Source organism: Coregonus clupeaformis, chromosome 27, assembly GCF_020615455.1.
Source record: "Coregonus clupeaformis isolate EN_2021a chromosome 27, ASM2061545v1, whole genome shotgun sequence".
NCBI classification, from domain to species: Eukaryota; Metazoa; Chordata; class Actinopteri; order Salmoniformes; family Salmonidae; genus Coregonus; species Coregonus clupeaformis.
This window is the reverse complement of record NC_059218.1, coordinates 6,605,733-6,626,002: the sequence shown is the minus strand read 5'-3', so window position 1 is coordinate 6,626,002 and position 20,270 is coordinate 6,605,733. Positions and strand designations below refer to the sequence as shown.

General features: G+C 42.4%; 2 protein-coding genes across 3 annotated transcripts; both read left to right on the top strand.

The window, feature by feature from the left end:
- The first annotated feature begins 1,660 nt into the window (after positions 1–1,660).
- LOC121541194 (NF-kappa-B inhibitor-like protein 1) lies at positions 1,661–4,078 on the top strand. Of its 2 annotated transcripts, none has more exons than XM_041850169.2 (4): positions 1,661–2,243; positions 2,346–2,458; positions 2,662–2,773; positions 2,864–4,078. In XM_041850169.2, exons 1-4 carry the CDS (start codon positions 1,970–1,972, stop codon positions 3,448–3,450), a joined length of 1,086 nt encoding a protein of 361 aa, XP_041706103.1. In that variant the 5' UTR covers positions 1,661–1,969; the 3' UTR covers positions 3,451–4,078. The 2 variants fall into 2 exon arrangements, with proteins under 2 accessions (XP_041706103.1, XP_041706102.1); XM_041850168.2 differs by having other exon boundaries at positions 2,861–4,078.
- Positions 4,079–6,429: 2,351 nt separating this feature from the next.
- On the top strand, positions 6,430–16,670 carry LOC121541777 (V-type proton ATPase 116 kDa subunit a2-like). The gene is made up of 20 exons (XM_041851070.2): positions 6,430–7,034; positions 7,701–7,779; positions 8,214–8,314; positions 8,593–8,730; positions 9,326–9,420; positions 9,520–9,646; positions 9,753–9,835; positions 9,968–10,061; positions 11,873–12,085; positions 12,446–12,596; positions 12,817–12,956; positions 13,081–13,238; positions 13,401–13,491; positions 13,665–13,783; positions 13,908–14,118; positions 14,266–14,385; positions 14,485–14,604; positions 14,719–14,836; positions 14,965–15,136; positions 15,377–16,670. The coding sequence occupies exons 1-20, from the start codon at positions 6,918–6,920 to the stop codon at positions 15,477–15,479; spliced, it is 2,550 nt and encodes an 849-aa protein (XP_041707004.1). The 5' UTR covers positions 6,430–6,917; the 3' UTR covers positions 15,480–16,670.
- Positions 16,671–20,270: the final 3,600 nt, after the last annotated feature.

The following is a 20,270-nucleotide window of genomic DNA, read 5'->3' as shown; positions in this document are numbered from 1 at the left end:
TCTCTGGAGAGACCTGAAAATAGCTGTGCAGCGACGCTCCACATCCAACCTGACAGAGCTTGAGAGGTTCTGCAGAGAAAAATGGGAGAAACTCCCCAAATACAGGTGTGCTAAGCTTGTAGCATCATACCCAAGAAGACTCAAGGCTGTAATCGCTGCCAAAGGTGCTTCATCAAAGTACTGAGTAAAGGGTCTAAATACTTATGTAAATGTAATATTTCCGTTTTTTATTTTAATAAATGTGCAACATTTTCTAAAAACCTGTTCTTGTTTTGTCAATATGTGGTGTTGTGTGTAGATTGATGAGGGGAAAAAACTATTTAATCCATTTCAGAATAACACGTGGAAAAAGTCAAGGGGTATGAATACTTTACGAATGCACTATATGCATTTTTCCCTATTTATAGACATTTTCAGATTAATTATTATTTATTTATGTATTATTTTTTATTATTAATTATGATTAATACAAATGGGGGAAGGCATTAAAATGTGTGGTGGAATCTGTGTTTAACAAAATCCCCTCACACACTCACACATACACACTCACACTCAAATGCACACTCAAATGCACACACACACAAAATATTATTATTATCACTGCATTGTTGGAAAGAGCTCTCAAGGTAAGAATTGCACTGTACTGTTTTACACCTGTTGTATGCTGTGCACGTGGCAAATAAACTTTGAAACTTGAAACACAAACAACTCGATTAAGTCTGATGTTCCACATTTCTGCATTTGGGTTCTGTTATTCTGTTATTGCTGGCACCATTGGTGTTGGTGCCTGCGACAACAACTAGCTGCTGCCCACCAACACACCTACGCACACACACCAGACAAACAACACACACAATACACACACACACACACACACACACACACTGACAGACAGATGCTCTCTCATAGCCTACACAGTCTCCTCTTCCTGCCAGGTGGTAAGCTGAAAGGACCTCCAGAACAGATTCATGGCAGAGCATCAACCCCAAAAGGAGAGGAAAGGAGGAACTTGAGATTGAAGCGATGATCAGACCAAAATAATTTCATATAAAGATGTACGGAGGGCCAACCAACAATTAAAAAGTGTTAAATACACTTGCTCAACAAACTTTAGCTCTATAGCTACATAATATTTTATGTAACTTATGGCTAAGATTGATATCAGTTTTCTACACACAATCAATCAATGACACAAATTCACATTGCTATTTAAAGCAGCACAGGGGATCACCAGCTCCATCCCCTGCTATAGCAGTCTACCTAGAAAAGTATGAAAAAAATGCATAAACTTTAAACACGAGCAATCAGTACAAGAGATTAAGATATAAATTAAGTGCCGTGCATTAAGTCAGTCATGTAACGTTTTGAATATAGCAGTATACCGCCACTTAGTGATTGAATACAGAATTACAACCCACCCGGAACTGAATGTCTCGGAAGAGGGGGAGTTAACGATAGGCGTTAACGATAGGACAGGGGAAGAATCTCAATTGATTTCTCCTCGCGTCCTCTCTTCTCGCCTCCTTCTCAAAACCCATTGGAGGAGAAGGTCAGAGAGGCGGGATCTCGGGCTTTCTTATCCAATGGGTTTTGAGGAGGCGGGGAGAGAGGACGCGAGAATATCAATTGAGATTCTCCCATGATATTGACTTTGTGTTACAGTGTTATTTGTCCGTGTTACAAGCAGCAACTAATCGGCAAGCTAGCTAACTAATGGGGGTTGCGAGACATTGACATTGGCTTAATCAACTGACAAAAGCCTTTATGCACCAAAGACGGGCAATAGGATTACGCCACCCATTTTGGTATTTTATGACAAGCTATAGCTAGCTATACATTTTTTTTTTTAGCTATTGTTGTTGTTGTTGTTGTGTTGTTGGCTCGCTAACTTGTGTAGCTGAATTAGCAAACTACTACTAGCTATTGTTGTTACAACAGATTACATTAAGTCACCATACGGAGGCAGGTCATGGTGACTCGTACACAGAAAAAGATGATAAAATACGTGGAAGAGGGCAGTTTAATGAAGCTGAAGTCCTACTTGCGGAAACACTCCGATCTCGACGTCAACTTCTCCCAGGGGAAAAAGCGCAGGACTCCCCTGCACCTGGCCTGCTCGCTTGGTGATGACGCCATCCTCCGGCTTTTGTTGAAGCATGGAGCCGACATCCTTCTGAAAGACAAGAAAGGGGACACACCTCTACACATCGCTGCTAACAAGGCTCTGAAACATGGCAAAAGAGGTGATGGACTGCCAGTATTAGCTACTAAACAACAAAAAGATGTAGAATAATAAAAACATGCTTTAACCTTGTTCTTCTTTTTTATCCCCTATTATCATGTAGTATATGATGACCTCGTAGTGCCCCTTCAAAAGAGTTGCCCAGATGCCATGGTTGCACCAAATAATGCAGGAATTACACCTCATGACCTACTGCAATGGATGAAATTTGAGAAGGTATGAATGTCTCGGCCATATGTATGTGTTTCTAATATGTGTTTTAGGAGAGTGTTGGGACATAACCTCGTACAACCATCCAGAAGTCTTGCACGCTTCCATTCGGTAACCAGTCTGGTAATTACGAGGCTAGGGGCATGGCTGTATGGTTGTATTGTGTGTACTGTATATCCCTGAGCACTGATGTTTATTTTCTCCAAAAGACTGCACCGAAGGGGAACACTTCTAAAGAAAAAGACGCTGAGAAAGAGTGGCAAGAGAAGCTCTTTGGGGAATGCCAGGATGAGTTCTTTGAAACCTTTGGACAATATGATGGTAAGGTGGCAAGATTTCACTCCTGAATAATCTGATTTGATTTAGATCATTGTCCATTTGTCATTGTTGTTGTTTTTTCTCTTACAGCAGATTATTTATTTGAGGAGGATGCCGATGAGGAGGACTTTCAAGACTGGGCAGATAGAATTAGACAAGAGTATGTCACAAAACGGCATGCAGAAGCTCAAAGACTGGCATCCTCAGGCTCTCATGGGAAGAGGAAGAAAGGGAAGAAAGAGGCAGAGGAGGAGGAGCGGGCTAACAGAGAGCTGCATGAGAGGCTACAGAGGGAGCATGAAGAGTACCTGGCGCGTGCCGCACGGAAAGAAGAGGAGACACGTCAGGGGAAGAAGCAGTGCTACGAGGAGCGATGTGCAGCTACCTTTAGCACTGACACTGCAGCAGCAGTCACCACAAAGCTGAGTTATGGGGACATCCCCTGGCCGGCACCGAAGGGTTCAGTGGAGGAGATGGTGGAGGTGATGTTGCATGGCGCAGACAAGAAAGATGTTCCAGTGTTCCGTAAACTGCTCCGGCGCCAGCAGGCTGTTTGGCACCCAGATAGGTTTGCCCAGCGCTGTGGGGCTCGGCTGGAGGAGGGAGACAAGCAGAGGATCCTGGACACTGTCACTGCTCTCTCACAGGAGCTCAATAGACTGGCTCAGAGCCTCAGGTGACAGTCAGATTGGAAAGGGTCTTCTGAGATGTCAACAGTCTGTCATTTAGCCACAACTATTGCCCTGCATATACAGGACTGGCCATCTTTCCTGTGGAGGTCAGTCGTTTTAACCTGTCAAAACAAATCTCCACTTGAAGCACCTCATTTCTTGGATAAACTTGGCTAAGCTTCTTAAATGGTAACTTAGTCTTGTCACCATGCCAAAGTGTTAAGTGAATGACATATTTCTCTGACTGTTGTGTACTTCTTGGCACTACTATAGGACTTTATGGAAGAGATGATGTTGCTAGAGAAAATAAATATTTACAGTGCCTTGTGAAAGTATTCATGCCATGACAGTTTTCATTTCTCAAATTGATTAAAAACAAATAACCTGTGAATTCTTGATTGCTTAAGTATTGCTTGAATCAATACTTGGCAGAAGCACATTTGGCAGAAAACTGCCATTAAACTTTATGCACACCTTTGTGCAACATTTATCCATTCTTGGAAAAAGTTGTGCTGAGTTAGTTAGGGATCATTGATGGACACTGGACATCAATCTTCATGTTTTATCACTGATTTACAAACTGTCAGAACTGAGAATATTTGTACCCTCAAATAAATGTTAAAACAAGTTGTGTAAAGCCTGTGTGTAGACAAAATTATTTATTAAAAAATGCAAGATAAAAACATCCAATACCACTATTTAATAAGCACTTAGAAAACACTTTTTTTGTAAGTGCTACTAGCATCAATAATATGATCATGTCATGGTAAACCTGCAGAAAAAAATAAAAGTCATAAGACACTTGTTATTATGATGTTGTCAGAACTCCTGCCCGCCTCATTCAACATGTTACCCAACTGGATAAATTATGCTATTTGGGTTAAGGATTTGGGGTTATTGGCAGGGGATCAAAAGGACCATGACGAACTGCACAATTACACTCTACCATCTAATCTGGTCATGAAGGCAAAGTGCTGATGAGCTCAAAGTGGATCCGGGCAGGGGCGGTGTGTTCAATAGGGCGATATGGGCGACGCACTGCCAAACGGGAAAAGGAAGGGATTTTTTTTCTAATCAATTATATCACGGCAACAGTAGTTATCAGTGTTGTAATCTAGACGTCTGATCTGCCACAGTGCCACTAAATGTCCAATCAGGCTAAAGTCGTGCTTCAAATGCCCCCCCTTTGGGGGCGATTTCAGTCAGGTTGAAAATCGCCCAGAAGTCTCTCATAGCCTCTAATGTAAAATCAATTTTTTCAAATATCAGAGCTTTCAATACAATCTCTATGGGTTTCTGAGGGCTTGCACTTACGCGCTTTGTGCATCATACGTAACCGTAACCATGAACGTAACTAAAAAAGAGCGGGTAGCCTCATCAATCAATTCACTACTACTGTGAAAATGGCTATAGCGTTCAGTGCAACTCGATTGTCTCTTTGAAATAAGTTACTTTTTGTCGGCGAACAAATGAAGATAAATTGGCAACGAAACAATTAGGACCTCCCAGACCAAATTTAATAATTCAACAGGTTTCTACTAAAGGGGAAGTCCTACACCCGAGGATTTTCCAAAAAATTGGTACGAACGAAAAACCTGGCTAGCAGGCTGCGATGTAGCTAATGCAGTCTTCTGCTACCCCCTGCTTACTCTTTCACCCTGAAGGCGGTACGGCAGACAGCACCGCTTGGACAGCGACTGGTGTGTAACGGACATGCAACATCTTTCAGGAAAGATTAAGAAACATGAGCTGTCAAAGACCCACATGGATAGCTGTTTGAGATTGTCTGCTTTGGGGAGAGTGAACATTCCCACTCAACTGGATGAGGGATACAGGCTAGCTGTCCGCCGCCACAACGATGAGGTTAGTGTTGATAATCACAAGTTTACTGGAGAACTGAAACTGACAAGGCTGACAAGATAGGACCCTTTTGTCCATTGTTATTGGATAGGAACAGAACTTATAACCAGCTCCTGACCTAAATAGATCTTAGCACAACATTTTACTCAACATATCATATTCCATATTCACTATAACAAATATATTTACTACGACATTAGCAAGAACCGCCACATCCTCAGCCGGCTAATCCAGTGTGTGAAGTTTTGCGGAGTGTTTGAGTTAGCTTTGCGAGGCAAAGATGAAACTGAGGGCTCCACCAACCCTGGTAAGCCAACACTTTTGAGATCAGTCAATAAATGCTTCTGGTATTGACTTATATGCTGCCCCTGTCTTCATGTTGTTGCTGGACATATCTTTTTTAAAATGTGTGTAGGTCACCTAAATCATCAGAAAAATTGCCCCCCCTGAGAATTTTTTCAGGAGCCGCCACTGGATCCGGGAGAATTCTTTTTTACAGTAAACAGTTTGACGGAAATACACTTGACTTGACGGTAAAATTATAAATTAGTGGATAGCATTTATGAATCTACCACCACCTAAAATCCTCTTACAGGCCTACACAGACAAAGAAAGTGCAGATGGTTGGCCCGAATTTGAATTATGGAATTTAATAAATGAAAGGATGCCTTGGTTGCCAGATTAGGTCCAAATTGTAGAAATAAATATAGACTAATGCACATTAAAACAGGAATTAACCTACAATTCTCTGTGTTTTTGGAAATGTTATAGAAATGTTACAGAAACATATATTGACTGAACTAGGCCTAATGCCTGTGTTTATGTATCTCTTGCCGCAAGGGCTCATAGGCTTTATCGAGAACAATGTGGTATTTTTGTATTAGTCATTTCGTAATCAAAATGTGGTCATATTTGAGTGTATAGACTCCCTACCTTTATACACTTGTAATAATAATTTAAAACTAACGCCCTATGTCAAATCTAAAGATCGGGACTATCTAGCAACCAGGCGCAATCTGTGGCTATAGGCGGCCAACGTACTGCGATCAAGGCTGTATTTATATTTACTCACGGTTTAATTTATTTATATGTACAATTTTAGATATTATCCTATGGCATGACTGATATATTATTTTTTAATTTTTTTGCATAATGAGCAGTCTTGCACAGCATTGCGACGGGGATAGAGTTGACTCGTTGTGATAGCGACAGCTATTAAAGGTACAGGATGACGCGTATTATGTGGCTCGCTCGATAAAATAGGTGCAAAGGGATATAAGGGCTAGGGTGGGTTACAGCGTATTCTTAGTTTTTTGACAATTTAGGGTACCTAAGGATCTAAGAGCTCGAGCTCTATTATCATTAAATAACTAAGACGGCTACTGTTACCAGGCAGAGTAATTTTGCCAAATTGAGAGCGCTCATACTCGATACGATGTATTAATTTTCGGAAACGGTATTGCGAAACGTGGCATAGTAGATACCGACAGAGTTGTGATTTCGCGTTGGTATGATTTACTGAATGCAAGCAACTAGGCTACTGCTACAGTTCTCGTAGTGTAAATTAATAGGCCTAGGCCGGATATTTCGTCAGCAAGGTGCCAGTGGCAGATAAGATGGGCTCGGTGTTCCGAAGTGAGGAGATGTGCTTGGCGCAGTTGTTTCTGCAGTCCGGTTCTGCATACGATTGCATAAGTGAGCTGGGAGAAATGGGTCTGGTCGAGTTTCGAGATGTAAGTATACCACCTGTCTGTCGAGCCTATGTGCATACTTGCAATGCAATAATATCAGCACAAGTGTATATCAGTTAGGCCTACTCAGTGCCTGTCAGTTGTCAATTATGTCTGGACCAAAATGTTTTTTCTGTCTGTCTATCTGTCTGTCTGTCTGGGTCTATGTGTGTGTTACAGGACTGCCAGTGCACCCAGCATTAATCCTAAATGTGTCTCTCTATCAGTCCAGCTAATGTGATACTCATGGACCAATTATTTGTAAAAAATAAAAATAAAAATAAAAATTAAGAGTAGCACAAGCTGATGAAGCAAACCATTAAAAGCCTAATTTGATCACAGATCGGTGTCCCCCTATTCTGTTGATGGCAGGTAGTATTGATGGAGGTCTCAATGCAGCTTTATGGTCTGATTAGATTTAGGGGCTCCAAAAACATCTTACCCAGGTACCTTGGTCACAGGGTTTGTTTAGTCTAATTGTACTGACCTGGCCTAGATTTTAAAAGCAAATGGATTTCGACATTTCAAAATGAAATGTTGATATTTGAGTGATACATTCTGCAGAATAGAAAATAATGGACTGGAAAGGCATCTATTTGATGAACTCCATGATGTAAGAATTGGGCCACCTGGCACAGTCACCTAAGCACTGTGCTCCTCTGATTTCAGCTTAACCCCAGTGTCAACTCGTTCCAGCGCCGCTTTGTCAGCGAAATAAAGAGATGCGAGGAGATGGAGAGAATTCAGGGTGAGGTCACTGAGATGGACACTAAACCAGGACTACTACTACCATACCTTTGATTTAGTGGAGGGGTTTTATCAGGCTCTGGTGTACTCTACAGAATGACAGATTGCTTTTGGTAACAGCAATGCAGTGGGATTGAATTACAAGTCATACTAAATATAGTGATGACAACAGAGGGAGAATGTATTATCAGCTATTGCTAGATATTTTTGCTGTGAAAGACTTGCTTTGTGCTAGATATAGATCTCAGTTGTTCCTCCACAGATATTTTTAGCAAGGCCTCTTTATGTTTTGATCAAACGTGTCTGGGTTTTTCCAACTGTAAATGGATGTTTCAACAGATTCCCATAATGATTGTGTGTTATTATGTGCTCAGTCCGTGTTTGTTTATCTGATTAAACAATAACTTTCTTTTCACTTTTTTTTTCTTTGGACAGGGTACCTTTTGAGGGAGATCCGAAAGGCAAATATTGCTGTGCCAGAAGATGATGAAATCTGTCCAGTCGCCCCTCCCCCCAAACATGTCCTTGAGATCATGGTAGGTCTAAGATGCTGTTTGTCACGTAAGAACAAGTGAGTGCTGTGGTTGATGGGCACTGCCATTGAGTGCACTGTGTTTAGGATGACTCGCTTAGTTGGTAAATGTTTCAAAATAGTATCAACCAGTGTTTAGGGTATTGATTGTGTGTTAATAATGGTTGAGGGGAACTGATTCCCAATTGATTGCTGTGGTCAAGGGTAGTTGACCGTCTGTGGTCTGTCTGCTGTGGTCAAGGGGAGTTGAACGTGTGTGGTCTGTCTGCTGTGGTCCCCCAGGAGCAGCTCCAGAGGCTGGAAGTGGAGCTTAGCGAGGTGGCCAGGAACAAAGAGAAGTTGCAGCGGAATCTTCTGGAGCTGACTGAGTACACGCACATGCTGAGGATTACGCGCACCTTTGTACACAGCCGCTCCCGGGTTAGTGCCGGGTTATCATGTCTATTTACACAACTATGACACCCACCATACACACTACTATCACATAACCTTGCCTCATAACTACCTCATGCCATTTAAGAAACACATACTCTTATCAGAATCACCCTTTGCTCTATTGCCCTCCCAGACGCATTTGTCTGTTGACAGTGACACCATATTTTGGCTCTTGCTGTCCTCTCTCCATGCGAGTTCCCATAACCTGGAGTAAGACAGGGTGAAGCAGAGACAGTGCTGACTTGATACGGTCACACCACGCGCATGAGTGTCACCTGACTTTGAACACTGAACACAATATGTATTTTGGTCATGTGATTCCACAGCCTATGATGCATGGTTTTTAGCTTGTAGATTACAGGCTACACTTGACAATAGTTCAACCATTATGTAATAACTTTGCTATTACAGATTTATACACTATCTATAAACTAGTCAATTAACGGTTTAAAAACGACTTAAATACAATTTTATTTAATCATTACCCATTTTTTAAAGACTTACCCATTTTTTTAAATTAAATCTAGGCTACTGGTGTTTGTGTGTTGATAATGCTAACCTGGCCTTTCCTTGTATGCAGCATGAGGCCCTTGGCCCCCAGTATGAAGAGTTCCAATCCATTGAGTCAGACTCTGCAGGCTGCACCGGTATGCAGAGACTGGGAGCCAAGCTGGGGTGAGTTTAACAGAGAAATAGACACTCACATTATGTGTAGCTAATCCCAGTGAGAATCAGCTTGAGTCCTGAATAGTAAAGTATTCCTCTTGGCTCTAGGTTCGTGTCAGGTCTAATCCACCGGGTGAAGGTGGAGGCCTTTGAGCGCATGTTGTGGAGGGTGTGTAAGGGCTACACTATCCTCAGCTACGCAGAGCTGGGAGAGAGCCTCGCTGACCTGGATACGGTGAGTAGAAATAGATAGCAATACAGATTTCAGGAATCTATGTCCACCATATCAATTAATGTAGTAATAAGAGGAATACTATACGTGTTGTGTGTGTCCCTTTCAGGGTGAGATCAGCACAAATGTGGTGTTCCTCATCTCATTCTGGGGAGACCAGATTGGACAGAAGGTCCAGAAGATCTGTGATTGGTAAGTGTACTTTTGCCATCACAAAACAGACAAAATCATCCATTATCAGCATCAGATCTGCATCATCTGACAAACCTGTCTGTCATTTATCTGTATCAGGCCACAATTATATATTTTATTATCTTCTTCCAGTTACCACTGTCACCTTTACCCCCACCCTGAGAACGACGAGGAGAGGGCAGATGTGATGGACAGCCTAAGGACACGCATCCAGGACTTAAACAATGTATGTACAGTTGAAGTCGGAAGTTTACATACACTTAGGTTGGAGTCATTATAACTCGTTTTCAACCACTCCACACATTTCTTGTTAACAAACTATAGTTTTGGCAAGTCGGTTAGGACATCTACTTTGTGTATGACACAAGTAATTTTTCCAACAACTGTTTACATACAGATTATTTCACTTATAATTCACTGTATCACAATTTCAGTGGGTCAGAAGTTTACATACACTAAGTTGACTGTGCCTTTAAACAGCTTGGAAAATTCCAGAAAATTATGTCATGGCTTTAGAAGCTTCTGATAGGCTAATTGACATCATTTGAGTCAATTGGAGGTGTACCTGTGGATGTATTTCAAGGCCTACCTTCAAACTCAGTGCCTCTTTGCTTGACATCATGGGGAAATCAAAAGAAATCAGCCAAGACCTCAGAAAAAAAATTGTAGACCTCCACAAGTCTGGTTCATCCTTGGGAGCAATTTCCAAATGCCTGAAGGTACCACGTTCATCTGTACAAACAATAGTACGCAAGTATAAACACCATGGGACCACGCAGCCGTCATACCGCTCAGGAAGGAGACGCGTTCTGCCTCTTAGAGATGAACGTACTTTGGTGCGAAAAGTGCAAATCAATCCCAGAACAATAGCAAAGGACCTTGTGAAGATGCTGGAGGAAACAGGTACAAAAGTCTCTATATCCACAGTAAAACGAGTCCTATATCGACATAACCTGAAAGGCCGCTCAGCAAGGAAGAAGCCACTGCTCCAAAACCGCCATAAAAAAGCCAGACTTTGTTTGCAACTGCACATGGGGACAAAGATCGTACCTTTTGGAGAAATGTCCTCTGATCTGATTAAACAAAAATAGAACTGTTTGGCCATAATGACCATCGTTATGTTTGGAGGAAAAAGGGGGTGCTTGCAAGCCGAAGAACACCATCCCAACCTTGAAGCACGGGGGTGGCAGCATCATGCTGTGGGGGTGCTTTGCTGCAGGAGGGTCTGGTGCACTTCACAAAATAGATGGCATCATGAGGAAAGAAAATGATGTGGATATATTGAAGCAACATCTCAAGACATCAGTCAGGAAGTTAAAGCTTGGTCGCAAATGGGTCTTCCAAATGGACAATGACCACAAACATACTTCCAAAGTTGTGGCAAAATGGCTTAAGGACAACAAAGTCAAGGTATTGGAGTGGCCATCACAATGCCCTGACCTCAATCCTATAGAACATTTGTGGGCAGGACTGAAAAAGCGCGTGCGAGCAAGGAGGCCTACAAACCTGACTCAGTTACACCAGCTCTGTCAGGAGGAATGGGCCAAAATTCACCCAACTTATTGTGGGAAGCTTGTGGAAGGCTACCCGAAACGTTTGACCCAAGTTAAACAATTTAAAGGCAATGCTACCAAATACTAATTGAGTGTATGTAAACTTCTGACCCACTGGGAATGTGATGAAAGAAATAAAAGCTTAAATAAATTATTCTCTATTATTATTCTGACATTTCACATTCTTAAAATAAAATGGTGATCCTAACTGACCTAAGACAGGGAATTCTTACTAGGATTAAATGTCAGGAATTGTGAAAAACTGAGTTTAAATGTATTTGGCTAAGGTGTATGTAAACTTCTGACTTCAACTGTATATGTCTCTGTCTTGTTATGTCTATGTCATGTTGAGGGCAAAGCCCAAACAATGGATGACAGTTGTATGAAAGATGATGGCTAGATGATTTGCATTGACACTAGTAACAAGACTATATGCAAATGCTTGAAGGTGCAAAATCGTGTAAATGTCCCCTGGCTTCACCAGGTGCTCCACCGCACTGAGGAGTACCTGAGGCAGGTGCTGCAGAAGGCCTCAGAGTCAGCCTTCACCTGGGTAGTGCAGGTGAAGAAGATGAAGGCCATCTACCACATCCTCAACCTGTGTAGCTTTGACGTCACCAACAAGTGTCTCATAGCGGAGGTGTGGTGCCCTGTCAATGACCTGACCAACCTGCGGGGGGCGTTGGAGGAAGGCTCGGTGAGTGAGGCTGTTGATACTGTAGTCCTACAGATACGCAGGTTGACGTTTATTGGGATGAGTTTTGTCCTGATCGATTTCCTCTAGATTGGCCACATTGTAAAAATTAACGAAAACAAAAATGAGCTTTTTGGTCTTAATTTAAAGTTACGGTTAGGCATTAGGGTTAGTGTGGTTAAGGTTAGGTTTAAAATCAGATTTGATGACTTTGTGGCTGTGCCAGATAGTAACCACTCTGCAGAGCTGCCTCCAGTCCATGAGTCATCCCAATAAATGCTAACCTGCTACAGATACAGTAGTTCGTTTTGTCAAATCTGGCAGTAGTGTATAAATGTAATACATGCAATTTTACCTTATCAGAGAAAAGGTGACGCCACTGTACCATCCTTTGTAAACCGAATCCCAAGTAACGACACTCCGCCTACGCTCTTGAGAACAAACAAGTTCACATCTGGCTTTCAGAGTATCGTAGAGGCTTATGGGGTTGGAGACTACAGGGAGGCTAGTCCAGGTGAGTACAAATACAGTTCGCAGACAGACCTACAGGTAAGCTAGTTTGGAACACTTCAGACACAACATTTAGGCAAGCTCAGCTGAGCACTATTATAGCATTACAAGTACGACTAACCACTACATGTAATGCAGACTGGTCAGGTTGAGCACAGTTACATAGGACTGAATGAAAGCTAGCAAAGTTGTCCACGCTGATCATGTTTATCTCTGATTGGCAGCCCCCTACACCATCATTACGTTCCCGTTCCTGTTTGCGGTCATGTTTGGGGACCTTGGTCACGGTGTGGTCATGGCATGCTTTGCCCTGTGGATGGTGCTGACAGAGAAGAGCCACAAGCGCAAGCGCTCTGATAATGAGGTAAGAACGTTTAAAGTGTCATTTCTATCACATTCTACTGTGTTTTTGTAGTTGTCTTGATTTTTTTGTGTAGATTTGGATATATTTCCATTAATATTGGTATTGGTTTCTCTGTTGTCCTCAGATCTGGACAATATTCTTCGAGGGACGTTATATCATACTAATGATGGGCCTTTTTTCTGTGTACACGGGGCTGATCTACAATGACTGCTTCTCCAAGTCACTTAACATATTTGGCTCAGGCTGGAGTGTTAGGGCTATGTTCACAGATCAGCAGTGGACGTGAGTCATCAAAACGAACACACAAAAACATGCACATTATTACATTCACAAGCACAGTATGCACATACATTTTTGTCAGTGTACCTGTAGATGTGAATGTGTAGTTCTCATTTAGCCGTAACTGGCTGAGGTTACTGTACTCATCTTCACCTTTTATTCCAGAAATGAAACGCTCCAAACAAATGCTTTGCTCATCCTTGATCCTAATGTCAGTGGTGTCTTCGTTGGACCATACCCTTTTGGCATTGATCCTGTGAGTATACATGCACACAGACACAAAGAAAAAGTGTCAGATGCTACACACACAAACACACAATCATATACTCTTCCTTGTGCCCTTCCTCGTGCCTTTCACTGATCCCAAATATACAGATATTGACATTGTCTGATGTTATGTTAATTTTATGCTTTGTATCACACCCACAGATATGGAACATGGCAGTGAATCGTCTGTCCTTCCTAAACTCCTACAAGATGAAGATGTCCGTCATCATAGGGGTCATGCACATGAGCTTTGGGGTGGTGCTTAGTGTATTCAACCATCTGTGAGTGAGCAGTTAGTGGTTCCTAACAGTAGTTACTACTGTGGAATACAAAACATCAGAAAGAGTTTCTCTAAATGTAAATAAATCCGTTCCTCCCCTTCCCTTCCCTCTTCCATTTATCCAGGCACTTCAAACAGAGGTTCAACGTCTACCTGCTGTTCCTCCCTGAGTTGCTGTTCCTGCTGTGTCTCTTTGGCTACCTGGTCTTCATGATCCTCTACAAGTGGCTGGCATTCGGTGCACGTGACTCCCGCCTGGCCCCCAGCATCCTCATCCACTTCATCAACATGTTCCTAATGCAGGGAGGGGACAACACCCCTCTCTACCCCGGACAGGTGGGTGTTAGTGACGGGGTCATGATTCCGAGTGTCCCCCCTGACTCTGGGTTTTCTCAGCATCTCTATCTGAATCTCTGAATGTCTCTTTTGACCATCTCTGTCCATGTGGCTCTGTGTTTGACCCTGTGTATTTTTACTCCACAGACTGGGCTGCAGGTCTTCCTGGTGGTGGTGGCTCTGCTGTCTGTGCCTGTGCTGCTGTTAGGAAAACCTGTATACCTCTACTGGCTGCACCGTGGAGGGAAGAGCCTGCGATTGCGCAGGGTGAGTATGGTGGAAAGAGTCATGTCATGAGTTTATTACCCATGTGTTTTCAGTGAATAATGTATGTGAACATTTTAATGTCTGTGGTCTGTATTTTAGGGTTATGAGAGAGTTCGGCGTGTGAGTGAGGATGAAATGTCCCAAACACCAGCATACGATGATGATGAGGAAGAGGGATTGGATGACCTTATGACCAGAAGGGACACCCAGCCTAAGGAGGTCAAAACCGCAACTGTACATACTGTACATCTCATATAAACATTTGAGTAGAACAGTTGGATTTCAGACCTCACTGTTACCTTTCTATTTAGCAATGTGTTGTCCATCTTTCAGTTTGACTTTGGGGATGTGTTCCTACACCAGGCCATCCACACCATAGAGTATTGCCTGGGCTGCATCTCCAACACAGCATCTTACCTACGCCTCTGGGCCCTCAGTTTGGCCCATGCTCGTAAGTATCATACTCAATATGCCTTAAAAAGGCCACAGGGGGGCAATTACTATCAATTACTGTCTCCATGTTCAGATATTGATCCATACATCTCCCTCTTACTGTGTGTCCATCTATGTGTTTGTCAGAGCTTTCCGAGGTGCTGTGGGCCATGGTGATGCGTCTGGGCCTGAGGATGACCTCCAGACTGGGTGTGCTGTTTCTGGTACCAGTGTTCAGCCTGTTCGCTGTGCTCACTGTGTCCATCCTGCTAGTCATGGAAGGGCTCTCAGCCTTCCTCCATGCCCTCCGGCTGCACTGGTGAGTCAGTCTTTATACTTAACTAAATGATGCCTTACTGACTGACTCATTCAGTCAGTCAATCAATCACTCTCTGTTAATCACTCATCCACTCTCACAAACTCTCTCATTCCCCAGTGGTCACCTACTCAGTAGACTTTTTTTCATCATCTTTAACTCTCTTTTAATTATTCACTCAGTCATTTGTTCACACATGCATTCATACTGGTTATTTACATATGTGAATGCTCTCCTTTGTAGGGTGGAGTTCCAGAACAAGTTCTATCATGGGACGGGTATCAAGTTTGCCCCCTTCGACTTCTCTGCCCTGCCCTCAGTCTTTGAGCAGGACGGTTTACTGTGACCAGCGACAACCAGATTCACTGGATTTGAATAGGAAAACATGTACCAGGAAGGATGCTCTGAGTTAGAGCAAGATGGCACACTGATGAAGAGGAGAAACTGCAGAGCAGTGGTGGGATGACTTGTAGCAAAGTTTTTCAGCATATGACTTTTGACACTATTGGCTGCACTGACTGCCTTACATCATCATTGCGTCCATATCCAGCTAACCTCAATTCCTGAATTCAAAAGTCTTCATCTAGGTCTGTTGATATGTACTTTGTACTATTCTGGAGGAATTGATGCATCTCATGTCATGGTCACATTAAGCCAATTTTGTGGCTCTGAGCATTTTATTCTCGCTTTTTGTAGGAAATTATAGTGTTTTTTAAAGTTAATTTATTACTTGACTCATATTCATCCGAGGCAACTTTTAAAGTACAGAAGAAAAAATATATAGAATCAAAACATAAAGGACAGAAGGTCATATCAAATATCCTGATTTCTAGTGCCATAACAATTTCTTACCGATAATGACAAATGTGAATACCACGGCTGCTAATTGTGCAGTTTTTCACATTGCTTATCCACATGAATACAACTTTGGACAAATAGTACTGTATAATGAATTATAAACTTGTAGAACATATGTTCCTCCGTTATTGCTGTTATCTCCTTGTGGCATTCCGGGGAGGATAAAAGATGACAGTGCAATTACGTATTTTTGCAGAGGACATTGCCACAGAGCACTTTTCAAAGAACAATGCAGAAATGATTGTACAATAAAAGCATTTTCACTGATGACTATTACTCTGGTGATGCCAAATGTTAGGAGATACTTATACCAAGACAAATTGCACAGGCTTGAAATATTTTTTCACATTTTTGGCTTTACTTTCATGGTAATGGACATCCCCTGAAGTTGACTTGAAGCTCAAATAATATTTATTTTACACATTAATTGGACTCTGACCATAGACTGTTTGATCAGTTTGATAAGTCTGGATTGTGTCTGTAGTGAAAGGGAGGGAGGTGCAATATATTTGCTAGTTGGTGAATTGATTACTGGTATCATCATAATTCATGCCATTTAGCTACATGTATTTATTTATGTCTTTGTAAGAAGTTAGGGTCTTAATCCTTTTTTAGACCTAGTTTTTGGATGTGATGTACAAATGCCAGCAAATAAAGAGTCAATGCTCAATACCATGAATACAGACTAATCAATTACATTTTCTAGATCTTGGAAATATATCTAATTGAATATGCCACAAATAGAATAGGTATTCCAGGTAGCTGACTTACAAGTTCCTGTGTGGATGAAAGTTTTCTTCAGATTGATGCCACGTCCATTCACACTTTTACTGAAGTGTGTCAGAGAGGAAGAGGCGAAGCAGAACGTTTTACTCAGCCCAAAATCTGTCCACAAAAATATGCCCACGAAATAAGGAATTTTTGGATGGAGGTCAATGATAGAGTATCGAATTTGGTCAACAAAAAATGTAATTGCCAATTTGCCATGTGAGGGTTATTTGATGTAATATAAGTTTTGTAATGGTTTGGTTGTTACGAATGCACTGATATAAGTGTACGCACGTGGCATTTCGGCAACTTTGAAAAATAATGACTTTATATCAGAGTTGTGCCTGTTGGCGCAGAGATAGATAGGGGACTCATCGTGGATATAACCCATTTTAGCGAGAAAATTGCCATTGAGGGCTTCCACCATTTTAAAGTAGTCAACTGAGTGAGGATTCCTATGAGTTGGGAGCAATCAGCCAATGAAGAAGACAATTGACTACTTTAAAATGGAGATAGCCTCAATGGCACAGCCCATGCTGTCACAGACAGTATAATGACACAGATACAAAGATGAGTCCTCTATCTTTATGGCCTGTTGTTCACACGCGTATCTGCCCTCTCATTGGCTAGAATGGTCCCACCTGATCTCGCATCCTACGGCCTGCCTTCCATCTTTGAGGAGATCTATTTCCATTGTTTTAGCAGTCACTTGACTATCTTGTCAATACAATAGACAATCTTCGACTGTTTCCAGTCCCCAGGGTTTCCACTAGTTACCACAGCTACAAAGTCAAAATGGCTATATTGTAAAGATTCATAACAACAGGTTAGGATTGAGGTTAGGATTAGGTTTAAAATCAGATATTAAGAAGATAAATGGTAGTAGAAGCAGCAGTGTGTAGGAGGGAGATTAATAGATGTGAGAAGTGTGCAGGAGGACATGAGACAAAGGAATGTGTAGTATCGATGGAAAAACTTGTGTGTGTAAACTGTAGGGGTACCCATGGTGCTGGAGATCAGAGGTGTCCGGCGAGAGAAAGGCAGGTTGAGGTTGCCAGGATCAGAGTAGTGCAGAAGGTGTTGTATGCTGATGCAGTAAAGAGAGTAGTAGAGGAAGATGTGTCCAGGGTGAAGGATCCTAAGAGGATCCTTGTGAGTAGGCCGAGGCCAATAGAGAGTGATAGGAATAACGTGCTTCAGTAAGGTTGGTTTTTTTGGCGTTCATGGCCATGGTTGTCAATTGTACAGCAGGAATGGAACGTAAATCACAGAGGATAGATGTTGTGGTGGCAGCTGCAGAAAACTACTTGGGTGTACGAGATTTTACTGTGTGTCCATCTATGTGTTTGTCAGAGCTTTCCGAGGTGCTGTGGGCCATGGTGATGAGTCTGGGCCTGAGGGTATACAGGTGGACAATCGGGCAGAAGGTGGTAGAATATGGACTGGGGGAGAGAGAGATGGGCCCGGCAATTGCATTGGGGAACATTCCTCCATGGCTGTTTCCGAAACCAAGTGTAGATGTGGACATGATTGAGGGCAGGAGAGAATGGGGTGAGGGCGTGAGAGGAGAGATATATAGATATTCGTTTTTATTCGTTTTTAAGGATATATAAAGATGGTTCAAAGGATCAGGTCAGTGGAAGGGTGGGGGCTGGGGTGTATATCCCAGATTTCAATGTTAGAGTATGTAAGCGGTTAACTGATTATGGCTGCAGTGTTGAGTAGTGTGAAGACGGGCAGGTCGGATAGGGGAGACTTGTTTGTGGAGAGGTGTGGAAGGTAATGAGATGGCCGATGTGGTGGCTAAGAGTGCGGTGAGGAGAGAGGTGGTAGATATTCAGGTCCTGCTGGGCCGCAGGGAAGTCAAGTCCTTGATCCGGGCAAAAGGGCTCCATTTTTGGCAAAGGGAGTGGGATGCTAGTAGTAAGGGGAGGCAATTTTATCACGTGCATCGGTCAGTAAAGGAAGAGGAGGGAGTATGGGATGTAGGAGAGAGGAAGTTGTGTGGAGTAGCCTACGGTTTGGACATACAGGTTTGAATGCCATGTTGTGGATGATGGGGAGACATGAAACAGGTCTGTGTGATGAGTGTTTAGTGGAGGAAACGGTGGAGCATGTGTTGATATTTTGTGAACTGTATGACGTAGATAGGGAGATATTGTGTGAAAGGGTTAGAGAGGCTGGACGGGATTGGGGTTTGGGTGGTGTAGAGGCAGAAAGGAATTGGTGTCTAGGTCTCATATTTCACTTTCTTAGAGGAACATGACTAATGAAGAGAATTTAATGTACACTGAACAAAAATATAAACGCAACATGTAAAATGTTGGTCCCATGTTTTATGAGCTGAAACAAAAGATCCCAGAAATGTTCCATATGCACAAAAAGCTTATTTCTCTCAAATTCTGTGTACAATTTTGTTTACATCCCTGTTAGTGAAGATTTCTCCTTTGCCAAGATAATCCATCCAATTGACAGGTGTGGCATATCAAGAAGCTGATTAAACAGCATGATCATTACACAGGTGCACCTTGTGCTGGGAACAATAAAGGCCACTCTAACATTTGTAGTTTTGTTACACAACACAATACCACAGATGTCTAACATTTTGAGGGAGCGTGCAATTGGCATGCTGACTGCAGAAATGTCCACAAGAGCTGTTGTTAATTTCCCTACAATAAGCCACCTCCAACATTGTTTTAGAGAATTTGGCAGTACGTCCAACCGGTCTCACAACCGCAGACCACGTGTATGGTATTGTGTGGGCGTGCGGTTTGCTGATGTCAACATCATGAACAGAATGCCCCATGGTGGCGGTGGGGTTATGGTATGGGCAGGCATAAGCTACAGATAACAAACACAATTGCATTTTATCTATGGCAATTTGAATGCACAGAGATACCTTAACGAGATCCTGAGGCCCATTGTAGTGCCATTCATCCGCTGCCATCAACGCATGTTTCAGCATGATAATGCACAGCCCCATGTTGCAAGGATCTGTATACAATTCCTGGAAGCTGAAAATGTCCCAGTTCCATTGAGCATGTTTGGGATGCTCTGGATTTACATGTATGACAGCGTGTTCCAGTTATTGCCAATATCGAGCAACTTCGCACAGCCATTGAAGAGCAGTGGGACAACATTCCACAGGCCACAATCAACACCCTGAAGAACTCTATGAGAAGGAGATGTGTCGCGCTGCATGAAGCAAATGGTGGTCACACCAGATACTGACTGGTTTTCTGATCCACGCCCCTATTTTTTTTTAAAGGTATCTGTGACCAGCAGATGCATATCTGTATTCCCAGTCATGTGAAATCCATCGATTAGGTCCTAATGAATTTATTTCAATTGACTGATTTCCTTATATGAACTGTAACTCAGTAAAATCTTTAAAATTGTTGCATGTTTCACATTTTTGTTCAGTATAGTTAGGACGTGACTGGCCTCACACTCCAGTACAGTAGGTGGTGGTGTATGCACATTGAAAGTTGGATGCAATCCGCTAACCCAA